Raw genomic sequence first — 27,788 nt, 5'->3', positions numbered from 1 at the left:
GTGGAACTAAATATTTCAGGAACTGAATATATTGTAACACACCGGACACACGAATCTCAGATACGGCTATTTGTGTGACAAACGACAACAGAGAAATGAAGTCGTCAAACTCAGCGACTGGCCTGTAGACAAGACCATTACAACACAGTAGGAAAAGTGAAGCATTTGGTATGTACAGCGGCACAACTACACACAATTCATCTCACCTGAGTTCATTTGAAACATTCCTCCACATTTGGTTACATTTAATTAATACAAGCTTTGAATTAAATGTATATTACAACACGAAATATCAGCAACAGTACAATCCTGCGGATATTAGATCAACAAAATCGTCTAATTTGTTTTTATAAAGTAATTTAAGTAATTATTACTGTCAAAAAGCTATTTTAAATTTTTTAGGCTTAATACTTTTCCTGCTATGTTTAACAGTAAACTTTTAAGTTCACTATTTTGTTCTATTATTTACCAGTATGCAAGCCCCGCATGAAGCAGGGCATCAAAAAATTAATTTATACTCATTGTGATCCTCCCCACGGAAATCTTTAGTAAAAGGCGAAAGATTTATGCGATCTGAGGTGAATCATGAGTGTATGATTATTACCTCACCAGGGTTCAGTATAAGAGGAAAGACGACACAAACATCAGTGACGGTAAGTACACGGTGACTATTACCAAGTAACACCAACTAAATCAGTACATTACAATAAACAAATAAATATACTAGTTTTATATTTAAGCTGTACAGAAGTACCTAAAGCACTAAATATGATACTAACATGTTAAAAGTTGAGCGTGCAATGCATCATGGGAGCTCAAACAGGACGACTGAGTTAGTCACGTGACTTCTTTTCTTTTTCCGCTGTCTTCCCGTTTTGTTTTCTGATGTTGGCAAGATGGGAACTACAAATACAAAACACACGATTCTTGGCATTCTATACACTGAATAAGCTACTACACAACGATAAAATATCCCACTCAGCTTCTGCAAATAAACAGAACTGTGCTTAAAATGTTCATACAACTAGAATGACGACAAACTAATAAAATGAATAACTGCTGCCTGCTTGTTTATCCGCGTGATATTTATTTCACATTATGTGCTCCTACCATTGGGCTCATAGGCTCATACACACAAGTCCTGCCAGCGATACAGCCTATCTGGCGGCACCTAACGGTCATTTGATGTCTTACTAAACTGCATTGAATAACCAATAACACAACGGAACAAAAATGGCCAACCAGCTAAATATAATCTAAATGCAAGATACTACTTCGTCTTTTGCACACCAGCAGTAGAATAGCCAATACATATGATTGCCATGATATATTAGCCCAGTCAAAAAGGTCCATCATGAAGATGGTCAACACTGCTAGTTTAGTGCTTTCTGTTTGTGTCTTTTTTGCTGTATTAAAGCAATTCACTTATCAAACTGCTTACCAATATGCTCTAAAAACCTAATCTTCGCTGTGTTTAACCTACCATATAAAACACAAAAAGAAAGAGGGTATGGGGGGGGGGGGTTTAAAACGTTCAGTAATCAAGGCTGATAGTTCTTCAATAAACGCTGATCAACAGAAATCATTTTCCTGAAAAGAAACCATAGCAAACGGAACTTTGACAAAACATACTGACTAATCAGATTTAAATATGTGACCCTGGACCACAAAACCAGTCATAAGGGTAATTTTTTTTTTATTGAGATGTATGCGTCATCTGAAAGCTGAATAAATAAGCTTTCCATTGATGTATGGTCTGTTAGGATATAGCACAATATTTGGCTGAGATACAACTATTTGAATATCTTGAATCTGCGGGTGCAAAAAAATCGTAATATTGAGAAAATCGCATTTAAAGTTGTCCAAATGAAGGCCTTGGCAAGGCATATTACTACTACTAATAGTTTATATATATATATATATTTACAGTAGGAAATTTGCTAAATATCTTCATGATCTTTACTTATATCCTAATGATTTTTGGCATAAAAGAGAAATTGATCATTTTAACCCATACAATGTATTGTTGGCCACAAATATACCCGTGCAACTAATGACTGGTTGTGGGTCACATATTATAAATATATCACAATACCATGGTCTGTTGTACAAATATAGGTTCTTTATTGGCATCTAGACCTTAATTAAGAACCATATTTAATTTCAATGGAATTGTTCAATGATTGTTCAGCTGACATCTTTCCGAAAGACTCAAAGTAGATACAAAACTCCACAATACAGTTCTGAAAGTTGTGAGTTGTGAAAATGACATGTGATCTAGGATCTTTATACAGAACATCCCTCACATTCTTTATTTTATCCCTACAGAATTCAATATGGCACTGATTTCATGAATAAACATCCATGGAACCTTCTCATTTCACAAAATATTCTTTATAACGCCAACATTATTCTTTTATGCCATCGCTGCGTAAACCCCTTTTGGAACCTCTATTTTTAAAGTCCCCAATATATTCATGGCGAAATTACGAAGGAACTATTACTAGGAACTATTAGGAACTCTAAATGTACTAATATAACTTCATTAAATTACACGGGTGCCATTTGCTCAGAAGCTCATTAGCCATTGAGTAACTTAACAACTAACTTAACAACTAACTAACTGTCTGTCAGTACTGGCGCACAAGAGGACTCTATATAAAACATTATATAACAGAGGATTTTTCTTTCTGTGAAAAAAAAATCATCAACTTTGATTGCTTTGAATGACTTTGCTGTTGTTAAAATCATCCTCTTCAAGATGCAAATCATATTTCTTCCACCTGCTGCAATTTATTAAAACAATTCATGATTTAATTTTTTTTGTCTGAAATGCTAAATCTGCTGTATACTGAAGTATATATATATATTCATACACTCTAAAAAATGCTGTGTTAAAAATAACCCAAGTTGTGTTGAAAATGGACTAACCCAGCAATTGGGTTGTTTTAAGCAAACATTTAACCCAACCGCTGGGTTAAAACAACCCAATTGCTGGGTTAGTCCATTTTTTACCCAACTTGGGTTATTTTTAACCCAGCATTTTTTAGAGTATATATATATATATATATATATATATATATATATATATATATATATATATATATATATATATATATATATATATATATATATATATATATATATATATATTTAATAATCTAAAAAACCTGTTTCCATTATAAAGAATATTTTGTGCAATGAGAACGTTCTCATATATATATATACTGTCCCAGTATTTTTGCATACCTGGGGATGCCTTGGTTATATTAAATTGTTCTCAAATATTATTATAACATATAACATTTCATGCAAACTAATTGCACCCACAACTGATTTGAACCATGTGAAAGGGGAAAATTATATAATCTTTAGATTATTCAGAGCCAGTGCAGCTGCAGGGGATATTTAACATCTTCAGTGCATTATAAACAGCACAAATGAAGCCTGTTGAACGCTTGTAAATAGAATTAATGATTGGGAAAGATTGCAGAACTGACTTTGAGGATAGCTGATCCCACACCCAACTCAGTGTGGAACATTAAATAAGCCTATTATAACAGCAATTTCAGTAGATAGCTTTTATGTAATGTCAATCACCAGTTAATCTATGTTTGACTGAACTACCTTGAGTAAAGCATACACAAATGTAGAAGCCATGCAAAACGAGTCACATAGTATCTTTTGTCATTGAAAGAAATGGTGACTGAAGCTACCAGTTTGCCCTGCATATCATTTTACACTCCACAGGCAAAAGTCATAATGGTTTTAAACAACATGAGGGTGGTGGGTGAGCTGCTCGTTTAATCACATAATTGTGGTTCCTGCTTCTTTCATTGACTTTTGAAACTTTTCCGTGCTTTGGATGACAGTAGCGCACAAGCAAGCGAAAGCAGCGGCCTCGTTCAGTAATGTTGTTCTCTGTATGCTCTTTCTCTCACCATTGTTTTGTTAACCCAAGTGGGCTCTGTGTTGGTGCACAGCTGAGCCAATAGCGTGTCATCGTGGGCTGGCTTTCTTCTATGCACGAGGAAAACTATCGTAACTGATGGGTGTAGACACACTTCTCAGCCAATCATATGCGTCGAGGGGAGGGGCTATGGAAGCGGTAAGCCAATAGCGTTGGTCTGGAGGCGGGATGTACACAGTGCTTGTATTTGACACTCCTCTCGACCAATCAATGACACCAGTGGGCGTGGTCGCTAAAAATCCGGTCCATCTAAATCATTTGTGGGCAGGTATAATATTGACGTGTCCCGCCCACTGGCCGGTCTGCAGACTCACACAAATACAGTTGTGTGTTTCATAAAAATGCACTCAGATGCGTCAAGTAAGTACAATAGTACGTTTTCACTGCTATTCGTGTTCTGTCGACCTGTGAACTTGCTGCACCGTGACAAGTCGCCGTGACTTCTGTTAAGATGTATGATTCGCTGTATTGACGCATTTTGTGAGTAAAGTAGCCGTTACCCGAGCATACAAATCATCAGATTGACTCTGAGCTTGCTAGCTGCTCTCTTTGTGTTTTTACTCCGATATCTTGGGCGCTTGCAAGCGACAACGACCTTGCAAGGAATACCGTTGCATTTTAGCCTTCTTTGCTTGAGTATGTGCAACAATCCGAGCCAGGTATCTTATCCTATTTACACAATACACTAATTACCTTTAATACCCAAATAACCTTAAGGGATCCATCTCCTCACAACTCGAATGAGTAGTGCAAAGCCACCGAGGAGCAAGTTAAAGGTTGTTGTTTTAGAGCTAAACGGGTCACATTTTTTCGAGAAAACTGCGGAAAAATGACAGGGGGTGAAAATTGTGACGCAGTTGTGTAAAAATTTAGTGCTTGCAAACACGTCGAATGTGATCTGACGCATTACTGCACGTCCCCCTAAAAGACCAACTGCATATCGTTGTGGAAAAAATGTTTTTGATCCAAGATAGAAAATCTTTTTTGCAGCATTTGGGTCGCATTCATCAGTTGGGGAGAGTAGCGATTGAAATTATGATTTTGGGAATTCTGGGAAATGTGGTTCGTTCAGCCGAGCCATTTCATTGGCACACAGCAGGCGTTGTTTGTCGCTGGACTACATTCCCCAGAAGTCCACAGACTCTCCAGATACTTTGTAAAGTCTTTGCAAGTTATGTGTGTAATGTATAACAGACTGTAAGGTGTATACACTCGTGTGTTAACCGTGTGTCGGAAAATCTTATTTTAAACTGCAGTCAATTTAGAGCTGTGAATGTTTGAAATATTTTTTTGTCAATTCGACAAATACTGTTTATTACATGTTTGGGGTGTTTCATATATACTGGCATTCATGACAACTGCGTCACAGGTTCACAAATAGTCTCATTTTATGTCGAGTTTGCTTTAATAATGCACTGAATTAAAAACCGGACATTATTTAAATAACATCTGAATTTAATGTGGTCTCGCAGGCTTGTCTGCTCGCACGTCAAAGGCCTGCACGATACATTTTTTATACTAATAACGAGAACGTGGAAGTTTTTAATATGTGCAAAATGAATCATATGCTTACGTCATTCTTGGTTCTTGTTGCTACGTCGGTCTTTAGTTTCTTTACAAATGAACAATGCTAACTTTCGTTTTCATGTGTTTTTATACTCCGCATTTTGTATTTATTTAGGTATTCCATTTGTAAGCTACATATTAAGACTGGAAAGCATGTACATCAAAAACATATGCAACCAAAAAGTTACAGCAAATATAACAAGCATTTACAGTATAAACGTTGGTGTTGACACAATGTGTTGCTGGTTACATTATGACAAATGATAAGAAGAGATCCTTTCAAACTCCTTTATATTTTGTATACATCTTTTCCATTTGCACTGCATGAGGAGGATTCTTAGTTACTGAGTTATAGTGGGCCTTTCAAAAGATGCCATTGACCTTTAAAAATGCATATCTATTCATATCTGAATATTTTGTTTCGATATTTAGGCTATATTATCTGGAAGTGGATAATATAGATAAATATGGATAATATAGATAATATAGATAATATAATAATATAGATAAGTGGATAACCTAAATATGAGAACTGGATTCAAGGGAAAATTAAAAAAGATTAATAGTGATATCACATTACTGACTTTCATTATTGACTTCATGCACCAATCAGTGCACATTTTGAAGTGTTAGGTTACGTTTAATTAATACAAGTATCATTCTGGAATATCACTGTGGATTTTATTTGGTTTAACCGGAGTTATGCATCTCTTTGTAAACCAGTTTCAATTGACTATTAACAGTCTGTATTTGGGTCCGTGCATATTTATTCTTCACCATCAATATTTAGAGTAGAGTTTGCTTCCACAAATGTATTCTACATATCTAAGATTCGCTAGGACCTGATATTAACATGCTAGAGAAATATGACCTCCACACTGACATTTACTTTATTAATGATGAAACCATACTTGATAATATAAAGCAGTGGTTCCCAAAATTTTTTTTAGAGAGGCATTTAAAATCCTTCTTTGTACCCCCCTCTCTTTTCTTTTAGACTGCAGTCACACCTTTTACATTAATGGACAGTATTTGCCCCCTTGAATAGATGTTCCAGTGCATGTTTTACCCATTATAAATAACTTAAAACTTAAAAAAGTTAAATAGAGAAATATGCAATGATGGTAAAAGCGAAGTGATACGAGGTGAATATTAAACTGAAACCAGTAAGGTGCTGTCTTTATGAGTAATTCATTCATTGAGTCGTTCAGTAACAAAGCAAGTGGCTGTATTTATGGCCCTGTCCTAAATGGCACCCTAAACACCCGCGGTCTTCCGCACTTTCATGACATAAAGCCGCTTTGACTATCGGGAATATATTGCATATCAATATGACTGCATATCGATCGCAAACGGGGCGCTCGCGAGCACCCTTCTGAAACCTAAAAAAACAAATGGGACACCCTTCGGTCTCATGGACTTAAAGGGGTTAGTTCACCCAAAAATGAAAATTCTGTCATTAATTACTTCGTTCGACATCCGTAAGACATCTTCAGAACACAAATGAAGATATTCTTATTGAAATCCGATGGCTCAGAAAGGGCTCCATTGGCACCAATGCCATTTCCTCTCTCATGACCCATAAAAGGTACTAAAGACGTCGTTACAAAGTCCATCTCACTACAGTGTTATTACAATAACTTTATGAAGTGACGAGAATAGTTTTTGTGCGCAGATAAAAATCAAAATAACGACTTTATTCAACAAGTTCTTGTCTTCCGCCTGGACCTTTGATGTGAACCCACGAAGCACCACAACGTAGAGCCAACGTTCTGACACATGACCCGGAAGCGAGGAGCTTTGTTTACAAGCAGAGGAAGACGCGTTGTATCTAAGCTGTTGAATTCTACATTGATCATTAGGGTTGGGAACCGAGAACCGGTTCTTATGCAGAACCGAAACTGATTTTTGAAAAATACCAGAACCGCGCGAAATTCCTAAGTTTCGGTTCCGAAAACGGTTCTGGTGCAATGTGTGTGCGAAGCGCTGGAAGCGTATCCTTTCATAGCGAGTGACAGCCAGTGTTGCCAACTCCGTGATTTTCCCGTTTTCCACTGTTGCCGCGGGCTGTGTTTCATGTCCGCGGGTTGAAACGATTGTGCAATTGTGCGGGTTTTGTTGTGAAAACCTGGCAACCCTGGCTCACCTCATCATGAATATTAATTACGTTGCCTGCCGCTTCCAGGAGTGCAGCAGTTCAGCACTGAAAGACCTCGCGCTACACATTTACGGTTTTGCGTCAGATATTTTCTCGTTGACCACCAGCATGGCGAAGAGAAAGTCACAAGTATGGATTCATTTCCAAAGAATGAATGATAATGAAGCAAAATGTAACACGTGAAAAGTTAATAACATGCAAAGGAGGCTGCACTAGCAATTTGACAAAACATTTGCTACAGCACAGAATGCCACAGGGCTTATACCAGATTTATAGTGAAAGGCCTATATATATATATATATATATATATATATTTGTCAACCGTTGAGTCACCATGGTTTAGGTAAGCGTCTAGGCACAATTAGGCTACCTTTGTAATGCTGAATTGCAATTTATTATTTACAAGTTCACTGAATAACTGAATTACTATTAAATTAATATATAACTAATTAATAAATATAACTAATAAATATAATTTATAACTTGGTTTTATTCAGAGACAGAGAGATAAAATGTAATAAGACAATTTCAGAGGTGTTCATTTGAAAAAAAATGTTTTGCAAGAATGGCTTAATTAATACTGTAATATATGTACAGTACAGGACTTTTTTGACATTGCCAACCTGTAAATACATTTTAGAGCAAGTAATAAACACAAAATGGATTGTTTGAGTTGCGTATTGTGCCTTTTTCCTTTACCACTATTTGTTTAATAATTTTAATGGAACCGGAATCGGAACCGGAATCGTTAGGCGGAACCGGAACCGGAACCGGAACCGGAAAATTTCTCACGATTCCCAACCCTATTGATCATGCTTTAGGTCTTGGCATAGTGCTCAAAATGGGGCTAAAGTGTGCATTTCCTGGATGCCCGAACCGTGAGAAACGAACAAGTGCACGTGAAAGTGCCTTATCAAAGCCACAAAATAAAAAGTCATATTCTCGCGCATGCGTCGTGGTGCTTCGTGAGTTCACGTCAAAGGCCCAGGCGGAAGACTATTCAAAAAGGTTATTTAGATTTTTTTTTGCGCACAAAAACTATTCTCGTCACTTTATAAAGTTATTGTAGAACCACTGTAGTGAGATGGACTTTGTAACAACGTCTTTAGTACCTTTTATGGGTCATGAGAGGAAATGTCATTGCTGCCAATGGAGGCCTTTCTAAGCCATCGGATTTCAACACAAATATCTTCATTTGTGTTCTCAAGATGAACGGAGGTCTTACGGGTGTCGAACGACATGAGTGTAAGTAATTAATGACAGAATTTTCATTTTTGGGTGAACTAACCCTTTAATGGACACGTGCACATGGCAGCCATTCTAAGTCCACAAGACCGAAAGTGCATATGAAGTGTGCCAGATGGGACAGGGGCCATGATTGGGTCACTGAATCATGATTCATTCAAAGCTGCAGATTCGTTCCCGAAACACACTGTGTGTTGCAGTTCTGCTGTGGCTTTTGTTGGAACTATTATTTCATTGCAAAATAGAGCAAACAATACTGTTTAAATTGTACATCACTTTATAATATTACCCTATTGTATGTTGAACGGTTGTATAAAATCAGTGTTACATTTGCAATTTGTTTGTATATGTGGGAAAAATTTGCATTCTTGCCCTTAAAATATATATATATATATATATATTGTCAATATTAAAAACAAGAACTCACACAGGGTATGTTTTTGTTTCAGAGAGTTTGAGTCTTATTTGATCTGTATGCACCACAGTCTGTCTATATTTGTTCTTTCTGCTAGTAGGTGCTAAATCCCCACTTTTACAAAGGGACATTGTCGAGAACGGCAGTAATGCAGCACGATTTGATAAAGGCCATTACATACTCTGCAAGAACAGAGAAAAAAGTTACGTCACAAAATTACGTCATTTTGTTCTCGCAGTCCTCGTTTGGGAGTTCACGCAGCTTGTTCTCGACACATCATCATGTCCAAGAATGTATCAGAAATTTAAAGTGGCACCTGTTCGGCACTTGCTTTTCTCGCGAAGTATCGAATGTCCCGGCCAGAACCGACTTTGTTCCTGTTCTTGCCACCTCGAGAAAACGAACAAATTTCTTTGTTCTTGCGGAGTATGTACCAAGCTTAAGGCAGCCTGTGCACGACCTATCATATGCACGCTGCTTGAATGGATGCAGTTTTGACAGCAAAAGATGAGGTAATTTGATTGTATGTCATGTATTTGAGCTTTTAACGGCATTTTGCCTGTTTTTATTTTAAAGTGGAGTGGAATTAAATGAATGGTTCGTGTTCCCCTTCTGTCACCCCGCATACCCTAGTTTGGGAACTACTGATATAAAGATTATGGATGACAATGTTGGTAGTCGCTATGCTCATAATGAAGGCACATAAAGCAGTTAAATGCATACTGTCATATGCATAAGCTTATTAGAAACACTTAAGTATCGCACATGGCCTCTCATATTTCCGTCACTCTACTGAAGCAGACGCTTCTTTCCCATATTCTCAATAACTTCTACATATAGACTAAAAACAACAAACAACACACAGAAACCCATGTACAGCCCAGATGCTTGTACATAACTGCCAGGAGTAACAGATGTTTATTTTTATATCTCCCTCACAGATTTCCAGCTGAACTCTCATTTGTCCACACTGGCCAGTATCCACAAGATCTACCACACCCTGCACAGGCTGGTAAATATGGACTCCATTTGCCTGCACTTAAATACCCATCGGATTTATTGCCAGATTTAACATTCATGCCTTTAAATCATTTAAACCCAGAGCATTTATACAGATGGGATTTGTGCACATTTCATGTTTAGTTTATCACTGGATGATTGATTCATTTGTATCAATATGATTCTGGCAGGTAGGTAGGTTTCTGTGTAGTTTAAGTCTAAGTTTATTTAGTAAACCTATTAGAAAAGACATGGATGAATATCTCTGAAATACTAGATATGTTCTCTGCATGCTATTGCTGAAGCTTGATTTGTCAGTGTGACAAGCAGGGCGGGCGAGAGCCGTGAGAGAGCGGCGCAAGGCTGGTGACGCTCATCTGCAATCACGCCACTGGCCTTGCGCCGCTCTCTCACGGCTCTCGCCCGCCCTGCTTGTCACAGTCAACCTTCAAACTGGCTTCAAACATGATGTTTGAAAGAGAAAACGGGGCTAGATAAAATCTGCAGAATGGATTGGTAAATGGTAAAAAAATGGTTTCTTTCTCACCGTAGAACCTGACAGAAGACGCCGGCCCAGAGACTCACGGCACAGGTAGTGACCCGCCCCATCTCTCCATAACCTAATCAACTAATATCAAATATATATATTGCACAATGCACATTTCTTAATATTATGAATGGCAAAAATGTGTTTTAATATCACTGTAAGGATAGTATGATCTCTGTATAATATCAGTCTTTAAATGCAAGATATTTAAAGTATTCTTGCAATAGTTCCACTTTAGCACAATCAAATATACTTAAGTGTATCTTTATTTGGACCTCAGCAGTATTTTCGGATAACTAAAATGCATTAAGTATTACTTGTTCCAATTAGTAGACTTTAAGTATATCAATTTAGTATACCAACAGTACAATTGCAGGATATTTATATTAACTACATAATATGTAAACGTATTTGTAAACGCATTCGTAAATGTATTTCAAATATATTTTAGTATATTTATTTTTCACTAGGGTAATCCATTGAATAAACGTCTGGTTTTCCTGCTGCTGAGGACCGACAGCCAATCAAACACGCTACAAAGTTTCGGAAGTGACATCTAGATATAAATGCAGGATTCACTCACAAAATTGCAACGAGCAATATAGTAATAACCATAGCATGGGGAAAAAAATGACATGTCATTTTAGCATTGACATGTCAACTTAGTATTAGGCAAGGTAAATTTAGACTAATAGATTAAAGGTGTCATGAACTGGCTTTTTTATTTTTTTATACTGTTGTCTGAGGTCAACTTATAACTTTTGTGTGGTTTTTACATTTTAAAACATCATAATGAATAAGTAATAGGCTATTTTCTGCCTTGGTTTTGAGGCTCTCTGAAAAAACAAACCGCGGGAATTTCTTGCTTTTCAACCGCGGTAAGAAAAAATCCATACCGTCCCAGCCCTAACGGCCACGGCTAGGATTGGATAAGATTTGCATATTTAATGAGCTTCAGCTACCGTCTGTCCCAGGAATAGTCTGGGGGAAATGCTCAGAGGACTCGCAAAATATCAAACAAACACAATGATTAAGTCATACACACACACACTCACTCACTCGCGCGGACACACACACACACGCTCGCACGGACACACACGCACACACTAGGGTGACCACCCGTCCCGCTTTGCGTTGTACCGCACAGCATTTTCACCCCTTGTCCCGCACGCCGCATATTGTGAAAATGTCCCGCATTTTCATCAGTCTGTTGGTTTTTAATTTATTATCATATAACGCATGCGTTCTTTTGCCTTTTTAAGAAAGCGTTTCATTTATTCTTTTTGCGGCATCGTTTTTCAACTAGACATATTTAACAGCGCTTCGTCAGACGTTACATCCCGCCTTTCACAAATACAACAACAGCCGTTTTTAAAATCCTATCCAATGGTTGAAAAGAAAGGAGTAAACACGGTCGCTATAGGTTGTGACGGCTGTCAATCAAAATGTGGAGTGGATTCGTTCCATGTACAAATGGATAATTCGGTAAATTGGTTATATTCTTAATATATAACATAATATTTAAGACTGTCAATGAGCTAATTTCATGTTGCTTTATAATTTATTTGTTCATTATTGGACTTGGTCAGATCTGCTGCCTGCTGCCTTTGGGCTCAGTGATGTTGAATTTAAATGACATGTACAATGTTACATTGTGATGTAATGGTGTTTTCTGGAAGGGACTAAAGAACAAAGTATTTTTATCATCTGAAAGGCAGAATACATATGTTTTTATTAAGTTAGATAGATATTGTGTAACAGTTTCAGGTTATGTTTTAGTGTCGGTAACATGTCCCACATTGTCCCACACAAACTTAGTAATTGTCCCACATTTGGTTTGTTTGATGGTGGTCACCCTAGCACACACTCATTCACTCGCTTGCGCTGCCGGACACTCACACAATCACTGTAATGTTATGCAAAACTAACACATAAAAAAAACATGTATTAGCCTACTCGCATAAGTGTGTGTTCAGAAGGAAGCTTATGCAGGGATGATCCTTAGCTCACGAGTCGGTGGGCGGGGCTACAGAACCATTTTTATCTGTAGAGGTAGCGTCTAGGTCCTGTTACGTAAGAGATCCGCATATTCTGAGAGCTCTCGGTTTCTGGGCCTGGTGTCAATAAAAGCCTTTCTTTGACTAACAAGGAAGTTTTCAGCTCTGAAACTTACAGGATATTCTTATATTAAAGGTCCCATGGCATGGCATTTTTCTATTATTTTGTAGTGTTTCCTGAGGTGTACTTATATTGTTAGTATGACTTTTACATCATAAAATGTCATAATTTAGAAATAAAAGGCATTTTTTATATACTGCTGTTTGCCCTGTGGCTGAATGCCCTGCTTCAAGAGGCGTGTCTGCTGTGAGACTTCAGTAAAAACGCCCACTGTTGTGATTGGCTGACATCTTTGCATTTTAAATGAGCGGAGGGGGGCGTGGTTTAACGAGGTCTACGAGGCAGGAGCTGCTGCCAGAGAGACGGATGGATCTGAGTTCACTTCACATCAGTTCTCAGCATGCCTGAACTGTTTTAGTTACAGCATATACTTCAGGTTATTAGTCTATTTCTAGTCGGAGGGACTGTCACTCATGTCAGAAAGTTAGTAACTTTAGTAAATTATGGATCAGCGCTGACTGGAGACGCGAACCGTTTAGAACGATTCAGTCCGATTTGGTGAACTGATTCGGTTCACTAAAAAGAACTGGTTCAAAAGAAAGATCGTTCGCGAACCGGACATCACTAATGTACCAGAGACGGAGCTCAGCGATTGCTAACAAAATTATTTATAGTTACTACTGAGTTATGAGAGCGCTGTCAGTCAGCGCGAGTTTATTGTGTTTGTATTTGAGAGTTCTGAATAAACACGAGTCCCAGTCACACCGAGTCTGTCTTCATCATTATTACCAACTTTGTAACACATGCAAAGTACCATTACAGCTGTCGAGATGAACGAGTTAAAAGTAAGTGTTGATAATAGCATTATTTTTAAAATAAAATAAAAGCGTCAGTGACGCGCGTTGAGTACACAGCGCAAACAAAGACACAACAGCAGTAATCGAATGTAATCCAGTTTATTGTGGGGCTAGGCTGGCTAGCCCGGATATGCTCACGCTTACCCCCCTTCTGCTTAATCTCACGCCGCGTTTGGTGCCTCCGCTGTGGGCCAGATGCAGTACTGGGGGTCGGGGATGTTGAAGGCCACCGGTCAGTGCAGCCCGAGCTTCGGCGTGTGTGAGGTTTATCTCTAAAGATCTGACTCTGCCATGTTGAGCAGAAACTCATGACTGTATGCACATTGTAGAACAGATAGATGCGACGAGGACGTACAAAAACACTGACTCACAAGATAGAAAACACCGTTCTGTCTGGAGAGAGAAGCCGCTGCGTGTGCACGAATAATAAATAATTAGCTACACATCAGAAATCACTGATCACAGATCAGAAGGAACTGAAAAAAGACTTCTGTTTTTATTTGTACATCCAAACACTGAGAAACTGCCAGCGTTCACTCGTTCACAAGCAATGATGCAATGATCTCTCGAGCGTTTGCATGGGCGTGCCAGATTCTCTGGGCGGAGGAAAGGGAGGTAACCGTTCCTGCTTGGACGTCAAACCAGGAGACTTCAGGATTGGCTCGTCTGGGCTGTCATTTTCTCAAAGGCAGAGAAAGACAGCCAGAACTCGGGTTTACACCGATCAACATTTCTATCCACTTGGGGACAATATTCAGGCTAGGGGAACTCATATTAATGTTGAAAAACCTCATAAAATGAAAATTTCATGCCATGGGACCTTTAACATGACCTTTTATATATCAAAAGCTCAAGGGAAAGTTGATTTCTCAGTTCATCACCCCTTTAATAGACAAATATTTGGATTAAAATATCCAAAAACATCATATCCACGTCACCCTCGATTTCCGAAACCATGGAAACACCAAAGACGCTCTAATATATTATGTGTTTTATTAGACAGGTGAGCAACTGTTTGGACACATTCATGCACAGAAAACTAATCATTGTTATACAGCTCAACACAGTTAGTCTTATTGTTCAAATCTGGTTTTCTTGCTTTACCACGAGTACCATGTTTTACCGCAAGTGTGCAGCAAGTGTCTCATAGCAGCCGGCGAGCGAACGCACAGAGTAGCATTATAACATAACTTTCAACACACTCAAATGTGTGTAATATGATAAACCAGCGTTGCGTTCCCTCACATACGCATGAGCGGAAGAAGCGGAAGTGCTCGCCTGCGGCAGAATAAAAGCACCGCAAAATCAAGGCGTCGTCAAGGTACGCCTTTATTTTGAATAAGCGACCTCTAGAGGCGGAAAATGACATTGTGCCTTTTAAATGTCTCACTATACACATGAAATCTTCACCCTGACTCATTTCAGAAGAACCCTGATTTGATTCTGGAACTGGGTCTCCTACAAATTATATGAGGACATATCCCTAGTTCGAGGGAGGGAATAGCTGAAAAAGAGAAACAAAAAGTAATCATCATCTTTGTGTTCTGTCTCGCTGTCTTTTTCCAGCCTGCTGCTCCAGAGCCATGCCCCCCAGGAAAAAGAGGAGACCCACTGCTGGAGATGACCTGTCTGCTAAGAAGAGCCGGCAGGATAAGTATGCTCAACATCACTTTTCCATTCATCCATCTTTCCAGCCTCTTCATGTCTGTCTATTCCATCTGTCTGTTGACCTCCCTCTAATTCACTCATTCATCTACACAACTTTTTGATTAACAACTAAACTAGGTACCTTTCAGATCATATCGGTTAAGAAAATCTGTATTTATTCACAGGATTGTTCTAATTGTACCATCAGGTTTGCGTTTGTGTGGGTGGATTCATGTGTCTTCTCTTGCTTGTATCAGACACGGCACATTTGTGATTTAATGTTTATACATGTGTGTGTCAATGTGTATTTAAAAAGCATCCGCTCAGTCCTGTCTATTCATTTCAGTGTTTACAGAAAACAGGAGACGTTGCAAATCCAGGAAGCTGAAGCTTTTTCTAGCAAGAGATGTCTAGAGTGGTTTTATGAATATGCAGGTATGTGCGCAAAGTCATGTTGAGTTTTATGTTATCGTGTTATGAACTATCATGAACTTATTAGTCATTGGTAAGGTCTAAAAAAAATGGTATAATCACATCAAAAATCTGATGAACTCAAATCATTTGACTTGAAATGTCTAGAAGGCCGTGAATAATGTCAGCTAAATTTACGCTAGTTTTTTTTCCTTTTTCTTTTTTTTATTCAGAATTCCACCCTTGTGACTTCAGAGACTTTCCAAATGAAGTTAAGATGTAAATAGAGTGACTATAAGTATATACTAAAATGTATTTGGACACTTTAGTCACACTTAAAAATGTCTGAATTGAAATGCATACAAAATATCAAATCAAGTGGCATCTGCGCAAATGATGCTTTTCTCAGAACTTCTCCGTTTAGTTCACCAAGTGTCCTATCAGAATAAAGTTTGACATCCAGATTTTTTGTCTTCATTTTGAACAATACATCTGTTCCTTTAAACTTTGAAACCTAAGTTAACAAACGTAGCTTTTTATTTTTATATCTTGACTGAAGTGTGCTTTAAGTCCACTAGTTTTAAAACGTTATGCAACATTTTTATTTTTTAATTTAGTGCTTAAGTGTCCAAATACTTTTTGGGGCCAATGTATATAAAAGTAAATTGTGTCTGCATGTGTTGTGTAAACAGGGTGTGATGATGTGGTTGGACCAGAAGGGATGGAGAAATTCTGTGAAGACATTGGAGTGGAGCCAGAGAATGTAAGAAACTAAATTGATCTGATATGGTTTAGCATTTTCCTCATCAGTGTTCATTCTAATGTATATTTTTACGTAGGTGGTGATGCTGGTATTGGCCTGGAAGCTTGATGCCCAGAGTATGGGTTACTTCACTTTACAGGAGTGGCTCAAGGGAATGGGCTCATTGCAGTATGTCTGGCTAAACGTGGACCTTGTATACCATGCTACTACACTTCTTCCTGTCCCAAACTTCACTTTTCCTCTCTTCTGTCAAATGCAGGTGTGACTCTACTGAAAAACTCAGGAACTCTCTAGACTACCTGAGGTCTGTCCTCAACGATGCCACCAGTTTCAAGCTCATTTACCGATATGCCTTCGACTTTGCCAGGGTGAGTGTGTGTCGGACAGGTGATTGATGAACACTAATCATCGTCCACTTTAAAAGCTCTTGTATTCTTTTAATACTTCAGCACAATATTTGGTTAAATGATTGCCTGTGACTGCATCTGGATCTTTTCATCAGGATTTTTTCTTTGCTGGGTTCATCACAGTCCTTCAGTTACAACAGACAAGGGCTTGAGACTGCTGAGAGATGATGCTATTTTGGGTTGTTTCACCTCTTTGTCTGCTCAGCAGAAGTATCTCTTGTCCAGATAGTTGATTCTTTTTTCATTCCCTTGGTATGAATTGTAAAGAGAATGTAATGAAGCTTTTACAGGCATACAAAGCCATTCGATAAGGCCAATAATGTGGATGAGTACAAATAAATAGCTTGTGGCAACCTTGAATGGATAACATGACATCCATTCTGTCTAGATAAAACAGAAATGTTCATGTCTGGGCTCATCTTTTATAGAGCCCTTAGTCCATTTTCCTGCTGTGAAACCATATTTCATAGCTGTTAGAGAAGTGATTTATCTGGAGTATTTTTGCTTTTTAATACACTATATTGCCAAAAGTTTTGGGACGCCTGCCTTTACATGCACATGAACTTCAATGCCGTCCCATTCTTAATCGGTAGGGTTTAATATGGAGTTGGCCCACCCATTGCAGCTAAAACAGCGTCAACTCTTCTGGGAAGGCTTTTCACAAGGTTTAGGAGTGTGTTTATGGGAATTTCTTGACCATTCTTCTAGAAGTGCATTTGTGAGGTCAGGCACTGATGTTGGACGTGAAGGCCTGGCTCGCAGTCTCTGCTCTAATTCATCCCAAAAGTGTTCTGTTGAGTTGAGGTCAGGACTCTGTGCAGGCCAGTCAAGTTCCTCCACACCAAACTCACTCATCCATGTCTTTATGGACCGACGCTTTGTGCACTGGTGCGCAGTCATGTTGGAACAGGAAAGGGCCATCCCCAAACTGTTCCTACAAAGTTGGGAGCGTGAAATTGTCCAAAATGTCTTGGTATGCAGAAGCATTAAGAGTTCCTTTCACTGGAACTAAGGGGCCAAGCCCAACCCCTTAAAAACAACCCCACACCATAATCCCCCACCACCAAACTTTACACTTGGCACAATGCAGTCAGACAAGAACTGTTCTCCTGGCAACTGCCAAACCTAGACTTTTCCATCTGATTGCCAGACAGAGAAGCGTGATTGGTCACTCCAGAGAACACGTCTCCACTGCTCTAGAGTCCAGTGGCGGCGTGCTTTACACCACTGTATCCGACACTTTGCATTGCACTTGGTGATGTAAGGCTTGCTCGGCCATGGAAACCCATTCCATGAAGCTCTACACACTGTTCTTGAGCTAATCTGAAGGCCATATGAAGTTTGGAGGTCTGTAGCTCTTGACTGCAGAAAGTTGGCGACTTCTGCACAGTGTGTGCCTCAGCATGCGCTGACCCCACTCGGATTTTACATGGCCTACTACTTCGAGTTGCTGTTGTTCCCAATTGCTTCCACTTTGTTGTAACACCACTAACAGTTGACCGTGGAATATTTAATAGTGAGTAAATTTCACGAATGGACTTATTGCACAGGTGGCAACCTATCACAGTACCACACAGTACCGCGCTTGAGTTCTCTGAGCTCCTGAGAGCGACCCATTATTTCTCAAATGTTTGTAGAAGCGTCTGCATGCCAAGGTGCTTGACACCTGTGGCCATGGAAGTGGGTGTCACAATACTTTTGGCAATATAAGCCCCGTTTCCACCGAAATTACCCGGAACAATTTGTACCAGCAACTTTTTTTACAGGAACTTTTTTTCCCCCAGACCTGCTATTGTCTGCGTTCCCACTGCGGTCTAAAGTACCGTGAAGATTAGGCAAACTAGTCCAGAGACGTGGGACTGCGCGCGGCTGCTCCTCCCAGTCACCGATGGACAGGAATAATTTTTGTGCGATACTGTCAACAATAACAAGTATGGAGCAGGTGCAAGCAGCGCTGCTTTTGCTGGTTATGTACTGGTTTACTAAAGATGTAAATAACAAAACGGCGGAAAAGAGACGAGCACTGATACTAAAGCATATTCTAAAAGCTCGTAAAGCTAGATTTAAAATAAGATAACATATGTTATTATCAGCTATTACGAACATTGACCGTGCGATTTGCTGAGACAACGCGCACCATCGGACCGAAAGAGCAAGACTGATATTTACTGAACGCAGAACGAACCTCGCAAGAATTTTAAAAATGCCGGTTGAAATAAAATGCTGCGTGAGCTTAACCAATCAGATGTTCAGTGCCCAAGTCCCACCCTCGAAAGTTCCTGAACTTTGAAAAAGTACTACCTCGCGAGCAGGGCCGTTTGGAGGGGGAAATGTTTACCCGGTGCTTAATTTAGACCCCGGTTTTACCGCAGGAACTAGGGACTTTGGGGTGTGTTTCGAGTACCTGCAGAGACCAAGGTCTAAATTAAGTTCCGGGTAAAAGTTTCCCCCTTTTAAAAAAAGTCCCTGCTCATGAGGTAGTACTTTTTTAAAGTCCAGGAACTTTTGGGGGTGGGACTTGACCGCTGAACATGCTGATTGGTTGACTCCATGCAGCATTTTATTTCAACCACCATTTTTAAAAGTCTGTTGCGGTGCGTGCAGTACGTGCTATTCGAATCAACAATGGAGTTGTTGAAAAAAATACGAAGATGGACCGACGACGAGGTTCAGGCAGTATTATGCTCATATGAGGAGGACAAAATCCTGCAGGAACTGGAAAGTCACGCGCCGACGTCACCGGACTAATTTGCTTAATCTTCACAGTACACTAGACCGCGATGAAAACGCAGACAGCAACAGATCTGGGGAAAAAAAGTTCATGGGACAAATTGTTCCAAGTAAGTTCGGTGGAAACAGGGCTATTGTTATGGTGTGAAGGTGTAGGGACAATAATCATGTCTGCCCTCAGGTGCTTTTACTCAGACTGTTTAGAGTATACAGTACACTAATTTCTGAAACGGTCCTCCAGGAGCAACCTGGATTTAAGTACCGTGGCAATAATGGGTCATTTACAGATTGTTATCTCTCTACCATAATTGCCAAATCGGTATTATTATTGTGATGTGTGAAATTGTATTCAAAATTTTTCAAATGTAATATGGTTCCACCCTTTTGCAGGAGAAGGATCAGAGGAGTTTAGACTTGAATACTGCCAAGTGTATGCTGGGACTTCTGCTTGGGAAGACCTGGCCATTGTTTCCAGTGTTTAACCAGTTTCTAGAAGTAAATATTTTAATCTTTACAGTCGATCAGTGTCACTTTAATCATTTTACAAGACCAGTCAAATGTTTGGACACACCTGCACATACAATATTACTGCTTTCCACATTTTAGAATAATATCCCAGCAAGTACATTTGCTTTTAAAAGATGCCTGACGCAGCCCTGGCGGCTAGGCTTAAACAAGGCAAAATTTGGGCTGTCAGGGAAAATGTAATAGATGTCTAACCATAGCCCAAGAATAGACTAGTCATCTAGAACATGAACATGTCAGAGAAATTAAACCAAACACCTTGTAATCACTGTTGACTTTGCGTACATGATGGAATATCATACATCTCACAAGATATTTTGGCAAAAACGACGTAACCAAATTCAAGTTTATTTTGGCTAGATGTGGGTTACTCATACCCGGACTATATAGTTAACCGAGACGGTGAAATGTTGACTATTGCTTGCTGGGATGTCACAAAAATTATATACATACAACATATATTTGACATTCTCTCAGCCAACATCTTGTATTTAGGAATACTTTTTAAACGGCATTGAAGGTGTTCACAAACTGGCCATTTTGTTGGCTGCTTTTGTTATGTTAATTAAAATTACATTTAGATTGCTCCATATGCATTATTCATATGTAGCTACAATGCAAAACTGTTTCAGAATAAAGCTTTAAATATAAGGGAAATAAATCAGTACAAACCTTTGACTGGTATTTTATACATATAGGGCCAGATTTACTAAACAAGGCACATTAACATGGCAGCGCAATTCCAAAAAAGCGCAGATGAGAGCTGAAAGTTCTGCATGAGACGATGCACAAATTAAAGAACACAGACGCAGCCAGATCATTTCCATAATGACCAACGCAATGACATTTTGGGTGGTAAATACCAGTAAATTGACCTGCGCAAAATTTAGGAAATCTCCTTGCATGATTCATGATTCTCCTCCCATAAACTTTGTGCCTGAAAGGGAAACTCCTACTAATTCAATTATATTTGTATAGTGCTTTTCACAATACATATCGTTTCAAAGCAGCTTCACAGAAAATGCATCTACATTTCAATTTAAATTGATTTGTACATATACAAAGCACACAGATTAGCTAACTATCTATTATTAATCAATATGATAACTATGGCACAGACATAAGATGTAAGATCTACAAATGCATATGCAGTGATGTATAAAGTACTCAAAAGCCATACTTGAGTAAAAGTATAGATATCTTGCCAGAAAATTACTTTGGTAGAAGTTAAAGTCACTGTTTAGAATATTACTTGAGTAAAAGTTTTAAAGTTTGTGATATTTATTGTACTTGAGTATGAAAAGTATTTTTTCATATTAAACGTACTTAAGTATTGAAAGTAAAAGTACAAGTAAATGCAAAACACAAAGGGAGCAAACAAATGTTTTAAAAATGGTTCTATACACAGTTTGAGCAGCAAGATTGTGTTCAGTTTTAACATTCATGTTAATTCATAGTACAGTAACTAATGTTAGAGACAACTTTAAAATGTATTAGTAAATGTTGATGAACAATACTTTTATCAACCTTAGTTAATGTTAAAAATGGACTCTTATTGCAAAATGTTACCATTTCATAAATCCAAACAGTCAAGATGGACATTTTCACACAAGTCATAGCATTGACAGACATAGTATATGTATATTATATGTATATTTCACACTTTTATTTGCTTCTACTTTAGAACACTTGATGGTTATCTAATCAAAATATGTTACAGATATATATAAAAAAACGAAATCGAATGAGTTTCTTATTTGTTTGTTTCTGTGAGGATACAGTTTGCTTTCTCATGTCACTAGCTTCAAATATGCCACTTCGCTGCATAACGACTGCATGAAAGCGTCCATATGGATATAAAATAATGCAAATAGGCTAGATGGTAACAAACGTGACATTAAACATTTGGGTCAGACTTGCGTGTATTTTGTCACGTTGTTATAACTGCTTGAGGTACTAATGTTCGCGTCCTCTCAGCCTCGATGGCATTAATACAACATCTAGTCAACAAATGTATTGCTTTATAGGTGACAGGAAAAACATGTACTGTAGTAAGTGTATAACATACCGTTTTGTTGTCTATGTTTAAGTCACGTGTCAGCCGCTATGGCAACGGACACAACACGGAAAATTAAATCAGCCGCGGTTTGCACGTTTACTTGCAGTCTTCCGAATTTATTTTGTAGTAAGTAACGCGGAAATGTAGTGGAGTAAAAGTAAAAGTTGACCGAAATATAAAAACTCAAGTAAAGTACAGTGCCGGTTGCATAAAGCACCTTAAGTTTTTCCCTCAAGTATGATACTTAAGGGGCGATTTTCCCCTTACCTAAGAGAATAACTTAAGGGTGTTGCATATAATCTCTTAAACGGTTCTCTTAGGTAAGGGAAAAAGTTAAGTGTTTCACGACTGCGATCCTGGATTCACGTTATAAAAGTCTTGTTGCCATAGATACGCAAAACACTAACACTAATGCTGCGTTCACACCAAACGTGAATAGAACGTCAAATTCCCTTCTAGTTTGATGCTTGAACTTTGAATGCATTCGTGCGTCCAAAGCGAGATGGACACGTGTAAAAAGCAAGCGTTTGAAGCAAAATTGACGCGTGTCCTTTTGCGCTTTTCATAGTGGTTGTGTGCGGCCGCGAAATTCAAAAATACTACTGTTATTGTGTCACGAAATGTAGTTTTAAGAGTTGTTCAGTCGAGAATGTAGTTGTTTTAAGCTCAAATCTGTGGTTTATTTGTAAATAGCGCCTATTTAAAAATGTTGTGATATCCCGGCGATCACCGGGAGCTCGCGCTCATGTAACTCGCCTTACCTCAATAGGTCCTCCTGACTTTTGCTGCTGGTAAACGAGACAAGTTTAAATTCACAATCTATAGCTTCGGTTCTATTATATGAAACATACAAGCTAAAAGACATTAATGACTTATAACGTCAAACGACTTCTTTAATTATGTGAGTTTTTCTTCATCTCATTCAGAAATGTACATATGACTGCAAGTGTTCAGTGTCACAGAGGTTGCGATGTGTGACGCTCAAATCGGTATTCTTGCAACAATTTTTCATCGCTAAGTTGGTCCAAAGGGTTCTCCCTATCCCTAAAAAATCTTCTTGGCACATAATGATCTTCAGCTGGTTCCATAAATTCAGCCATGTCGTCTTATTTTTGTCCGCGTTACTCTTAAGGTTTACGATTTCCAAACCTTAAGTTATACTTAGGGAAATGACCGTTAAGGGGTTTTATGCAACACTTAACGCTTTTTAAGGGATTACTTGAGTGAAAAAACAGCATTTAAGGGGAATTCTAAGTGTTTGTGACGTTTCACTTAAAGAAACCCTTAAGTAACACTTCAGGGTTTTTTTCTGCAACACCATTAGGTTTAAGGGAAACATAAGGGCGAACTTAAGGGAGAATTACACTTAAGGTGCTTTATGCAACCGGGCACAGATTCTCCCAAAAAATACTCAAGTACTGTAACGAAGTATTATTACTTCGTCGTTACATTACACCACTGTGCATATGCAATGAGTTCAGCCCTGTCCACGCCTTTTCAGTGATCATTTTTCACTGCGTGCCTTTAGTAAATCCTGAGAGTAGTTTTTTAAGGCCAAAAGAGGGTTTGCGCTGACTCGAGCTGTTAGTAAATCTGGCCCATATTTGCACATCAGTACATATTCTATCTTAATGAAAATGTTGACCTATTTTTTTCTCTCCATTTTTATCCCCCCCACAGCAATCTAAGTATAAGGTTATAAATAAAGATCAATGGTGCAATGTTCTAGAATTCAGTAGGACTATCAACCTTGATCTCAGTAACTATGATGAGGACGGGGCCTGTAAGTACAAGCACCCACACTTTAACACGCCTGTATACTTCTAATTATACCCCCAATTAAGACATCCATCATCCTTTTGTACAATGCTGCTGGAAGTACATCAGATTTGCCTTTTGACTCCTTTTTCTCTTTGCTCAGGGCCAGTGCTGTTGGACGAGTTTGTGGAATGGTATAAAGATCGAGAGATGTCGTAGCGACAGCTTCCCCATGCCCACCGCCATCACCAACTAGAAACGAATCGCCAACAATCACCATGACAATGACAACAGAAACGACTTTGAAACAAACATCTAGAAAACAAAGTACAAATCAAAACGGAAGCATTTGGGACAGACTGATGGTGGCCTCTGGCAGTGAGGGCTTGAGTGTGTGTGAGTGTTTGCATAGAATGTAATTATCAATGCACATGTTTGTATGTCGCCCTTTTAGCCGGGGCCATAGGAGGGTCACTGGTGGTTGTGTGCTGGAGAAACAGCACCTCACCGACTCCACCTAATGCCCCCCATAGCCCACAATGCATTGTGGGTAAGCACACGGCCAGCCTCGGAGCCGCCTTCCCACCCCACTGTGATGTTTCATATTGCTGTGAATGTGAATGAATAGGCTCTTAAAAGGAGGATGGATTTCTCCACAAGGCAGGGTAGGTTAAAAACTCCCGTACTGTCTGAAGATTCAAGACCTTTTGGTAATTTAGGCCTGGAAGGACAGAGAAAGGAAGAGCAAACACCTGCTTGGCTTTTTAACTAAAGGTCAGTGACTTTTGGTTCAAAATGGAAATGGCTTACAGTGTCACTCTGCTGATGTGGTCCAAACACTGTTAACTACGGTTTTTATGTTGGAGGAGGATGACATTCAGAACATGTTACCATAGTTACAAAGCGACCTATGCCGTAAGTTTTATTTTTTACCAGTCTCATAGCCGTTTAATAAAGCACACCACAAGCAGGAGTGTCATAGACATTCTGCTGTAAGTACTTCCTGTGGTATCGGTATACCTTTCAGCACTTCATTTTTCATATTGATTATGAGATCAACGAGAATAGCTTTACTGTGCGACGTGAAGAAAAGAGGCTATACTTCTCACGAACATAGCCCAGTATCTTTTTCCTGACTCGCACGTACACATCTTGTAGAGGAGTGTGAGCAGGTTAAAGTGACTGCAGAATGCATTACTTATATCATTTGACTCCTTAGCAATGTAACTAAACTGTGCATGTCATTAAAATGACAAGACCTGATGGAAAAGAGACGGGACGAAAGAAAGCTGTTAAAGTGCACTTTTGATTTCTGTGATGAATTGCCACAAACATATAAAAACAGGTATTCTGCCCTAAACACTGACTCTCCTTTGGCCACATCCTTGTCCACAGATCTTGTGGTCAGATACGATCACCTTAACCCATAGTGACCAATGCCTAGCAACTATTTAACGTTCTAGTTATGTTTGTAAAACTGTTGAGTTTTGTCTATGGCTGTGGCGTGAAGCTAACTTGTCATTTGAACAAGGAAAAAAAGCATGCATGCATTCTGCAGTTAGAGCCGTCTTTGTGAATGAATGAGATTCTTTTTGTACATTTTCTTTGCTCTTGTTTTTTTTTTTTGTACAGATATTTGTAGAAGTGGACTTTTTGTGCTTAATTTGGGTATCCGCGGTCATGCAGTCTTAACGCTTTATAAAAACATGATTGTGTGATGGTATTTAGAGCTTAAACACACTTGTAACCTCATCTGTTGAGATGTTCTTCTCTGCATTGCCTCCTCCACCATCTCCACCAAGTGCTAAACTACCATGTTCATGAGTGACTGCAGCATTTCAGTATATCTGCAGCGTCATGAAGACGTCCTCATTTTGTCATGTTATAAGGAACAACAGAGACAAATCATTATTAACTTTATTGAAGCATATTTTGGGTAACAAAAGTTATTTCTTTTCCCGGTTATGACATTTTTGTTCTGTTGAGATTTTCTCTGAAAGATGAGGTTGCTAACCATTAATTATTTATCAAGTATTCACTCAGCATCTAAAAAGCCAACAGTCCTATGTATGCTGTGCATGCTGGCCAGAATCCATTTGGAAGATGTCTACAGACACTCGTCATAATCCCATTCATCTGCACCTGTTTGTGCCTGAGGGAAATGGTGGTTTAAAATTAATTTTGAACAGATAGACGAGTTCCCCTATGTCATTATGACTTGCTTTTGTGCGGGGAGTATGTAATGCAGAGGGCTGAGCATTCTCATCTGACTGTATATATGTATGGATGTGTGTGTATATGTGTTTGTTTTCACTGTAACCTCTCTACATTCAATATATATAAAGGGGTTTATTAACTAAATGTGGAGTCATTTTAATCTTTGTCATGTTTTGAAAGAGAAAAGACCAACTATTCTGGGGTCATCTTGGGGGGTCTCTCCTGGCATCAAGTACAATTAATACCCTCTGGTTTTTGCATATCATGACTCATAAAATCAACACAGTGTTAATGATCGTATACAATACACATTCTTATATACATTGTTTCAATGCAAAGAGAACAGAACTTTTATGAAATACTGAAAAAAGTTAAGGTTATGTTCACAGGTATATTGCAGCATTTACAATACTCACTAAAAAGGCAATCCCCAGCTCCAAAGGTGCAATTTTGAAAGTATCAGCTCAGATTTGGGCAACATTGTTTGTCTGACAAGTCAAAATGAGCTCTTTATTTAAATTAAAAATTCCTTATACTTTGGAGTTGAGATGTTCTTAGTTTTAAGGCCCCGTAAAACTGGAGCTTCAGCTCCTTCTGTTTGTCCTGAAGCGGCCGTGTTTTTTGTAGAGATATTGCTGTATGTTTGTTCTGTTTGTAACTGTGCTGCTCCTCCATAATCTCTAGGTGATATGTCCTGCTGGTCGCCGTCTTGTTGCATGGAGGATAGGGATGCAATGTTGAACTTCTTCATTTCACTTCTTCTTTGCTGAAGTAATCGTCTGCGTTCTTGCCTTTGAAGGACTTCAGAATTTTCTCTGAGATATTCTCTGGCATCCTTCGGTTCCAAGGGAGGTGGGGATGTCTGTGGAACTGCTGGTGGTTCATCTTGTGGTGGTTGTACATCCATAACCTGATGTCCTACAGATTGTTTGTCACTGGACACAGAGCTTAAACTTGACCTTAGGCCAGTCTGAACTGAACTGTCCATAGACTCTTTTGTCATGACATTGTCCTTGAAAGTAAAGCCAGACAAATGTGATTCAGATTCCGTCTTTATTATTAGTGCAGAACCTTTTTTCATTGAGTCGGGAAGTGACACTTTGGATGATAAACCAGGCAATGTGATTTCTAGGTCTGCATTTGGTGGAGGTGTTGCATCTCTTTTCACTAATTTGGTTGACGAAGTAGGTTCACTCTTTGTAAATGAAACATACCTCTTTACCTTTGGGATTTTGTCAAGAGATACACCAATTTCTTGAAAGAAATTGTCATTTCTTCTTTCATCATATGAAGTTCTGTATTTCTTTTTTTCTTGCACATCCCCTATATTAATGGGTTTTACAGTGTTTGAACTAAGAAATGATGACGAAGTCGAGGAATGTGGTTCTGATTGTGT

General features: G+C 38.8%; 1 protein-coding gene across 10 annotated transcripts; it reads left to right on the top strand.

The window, feature by feature from the left end:
• Window positions 1-58: 58 nt before the first annotated feature.
• Window positions 59-26,545, top strand: dcun1d4 (DCN1, defective in cullin neddylation 1, domain containing 4). Of its 10 annotated transcripts, XM_079830570.1 has the most exons (13): window positions 63-168; window positions 613-653; window positions 10,296-10,366; window positions 10,906-10,945; window positions 15,442-15,529; window positions 15,869-15,957; window positions 16,167-16,212; window positions 16,626-16,696; window positions 16,773-16,864; window positions 16,956-17,064; window positions 20,224-20,328; window positions 24,098-24,200; window positions 24,339-26,533. In XM_079830570.1, the coding sequence occupies exons 6-13, from the start codon at window positions 15,946-15,948 to the stop codon at window positions 24,392-24,394; spliced, it is 594 nt and encodes a 197-aa protein (XP_079686696.1). In that variant the 5' UTR covers window positions 63-168; window positions 613-653; window positions 10,296-10,366; window positions 10,906-10,945; window positions 15,442-15,529; window positions 15,869-15,945; the 3' UTR covers window positions 24,395-26,533. The 10 variants fall into 10 exon arrangements, with proteins under 10 accessions (XP_079686703.1, XP_079686700.1, XP_079686696.1 ...); XM_079830577.1 differs by lacking the exon at window positions 613-653 and having other exon boundaries at window positions 59-168; XM_079830574.1 differs by lacking the exon at window positions 16,167-16,212 and having other exon boundaries at window positions 59-168.
• Window positions 26,546-27,788: the final 1,243 nt, after the last annotated feature.

The sequence above is a fragment of the Gobio gobio genome, assembly GCF_949357685.1.
Source record: "Gobio gobio genome assembly, chromosome: 12".
NCBI classification, from domain to species: Eukaryota; Metazoa; Chordata; class Actinopteri; order Cypriniformes; family Gobionidae; genus Gobio; species Gobio gobio.
The sequence above is the reverse complement of the archived record's forward strand: the minus strand, read 5'-3'. Positions and strand labels throughout refer to the sequence as shown.

Bases quoted from the DNA above. Each gene is read 5' to 3' on its own strand.
- dcun1d4 (XM_079830569.1), top strand. From the start codon at position 4,312: ATGCACTCAGATGCGTCAAGTAAGTACAATA. The intron at 4,343-10,295 runs GTACGTTTTCAC...TCTCCCTCACAG, and splicing joins TGCGTCAAGTAAGTACAATA to ATTTCCAGCTGAACTCTCAT. The intron at 17,065-20,223 runs GTGAGTGTGTGT...ACCCTTTTGCAG, and splicing joins ATGCCTTCGACTTTGCCAGG to GAGAAGGATCAGAGGAGTTT.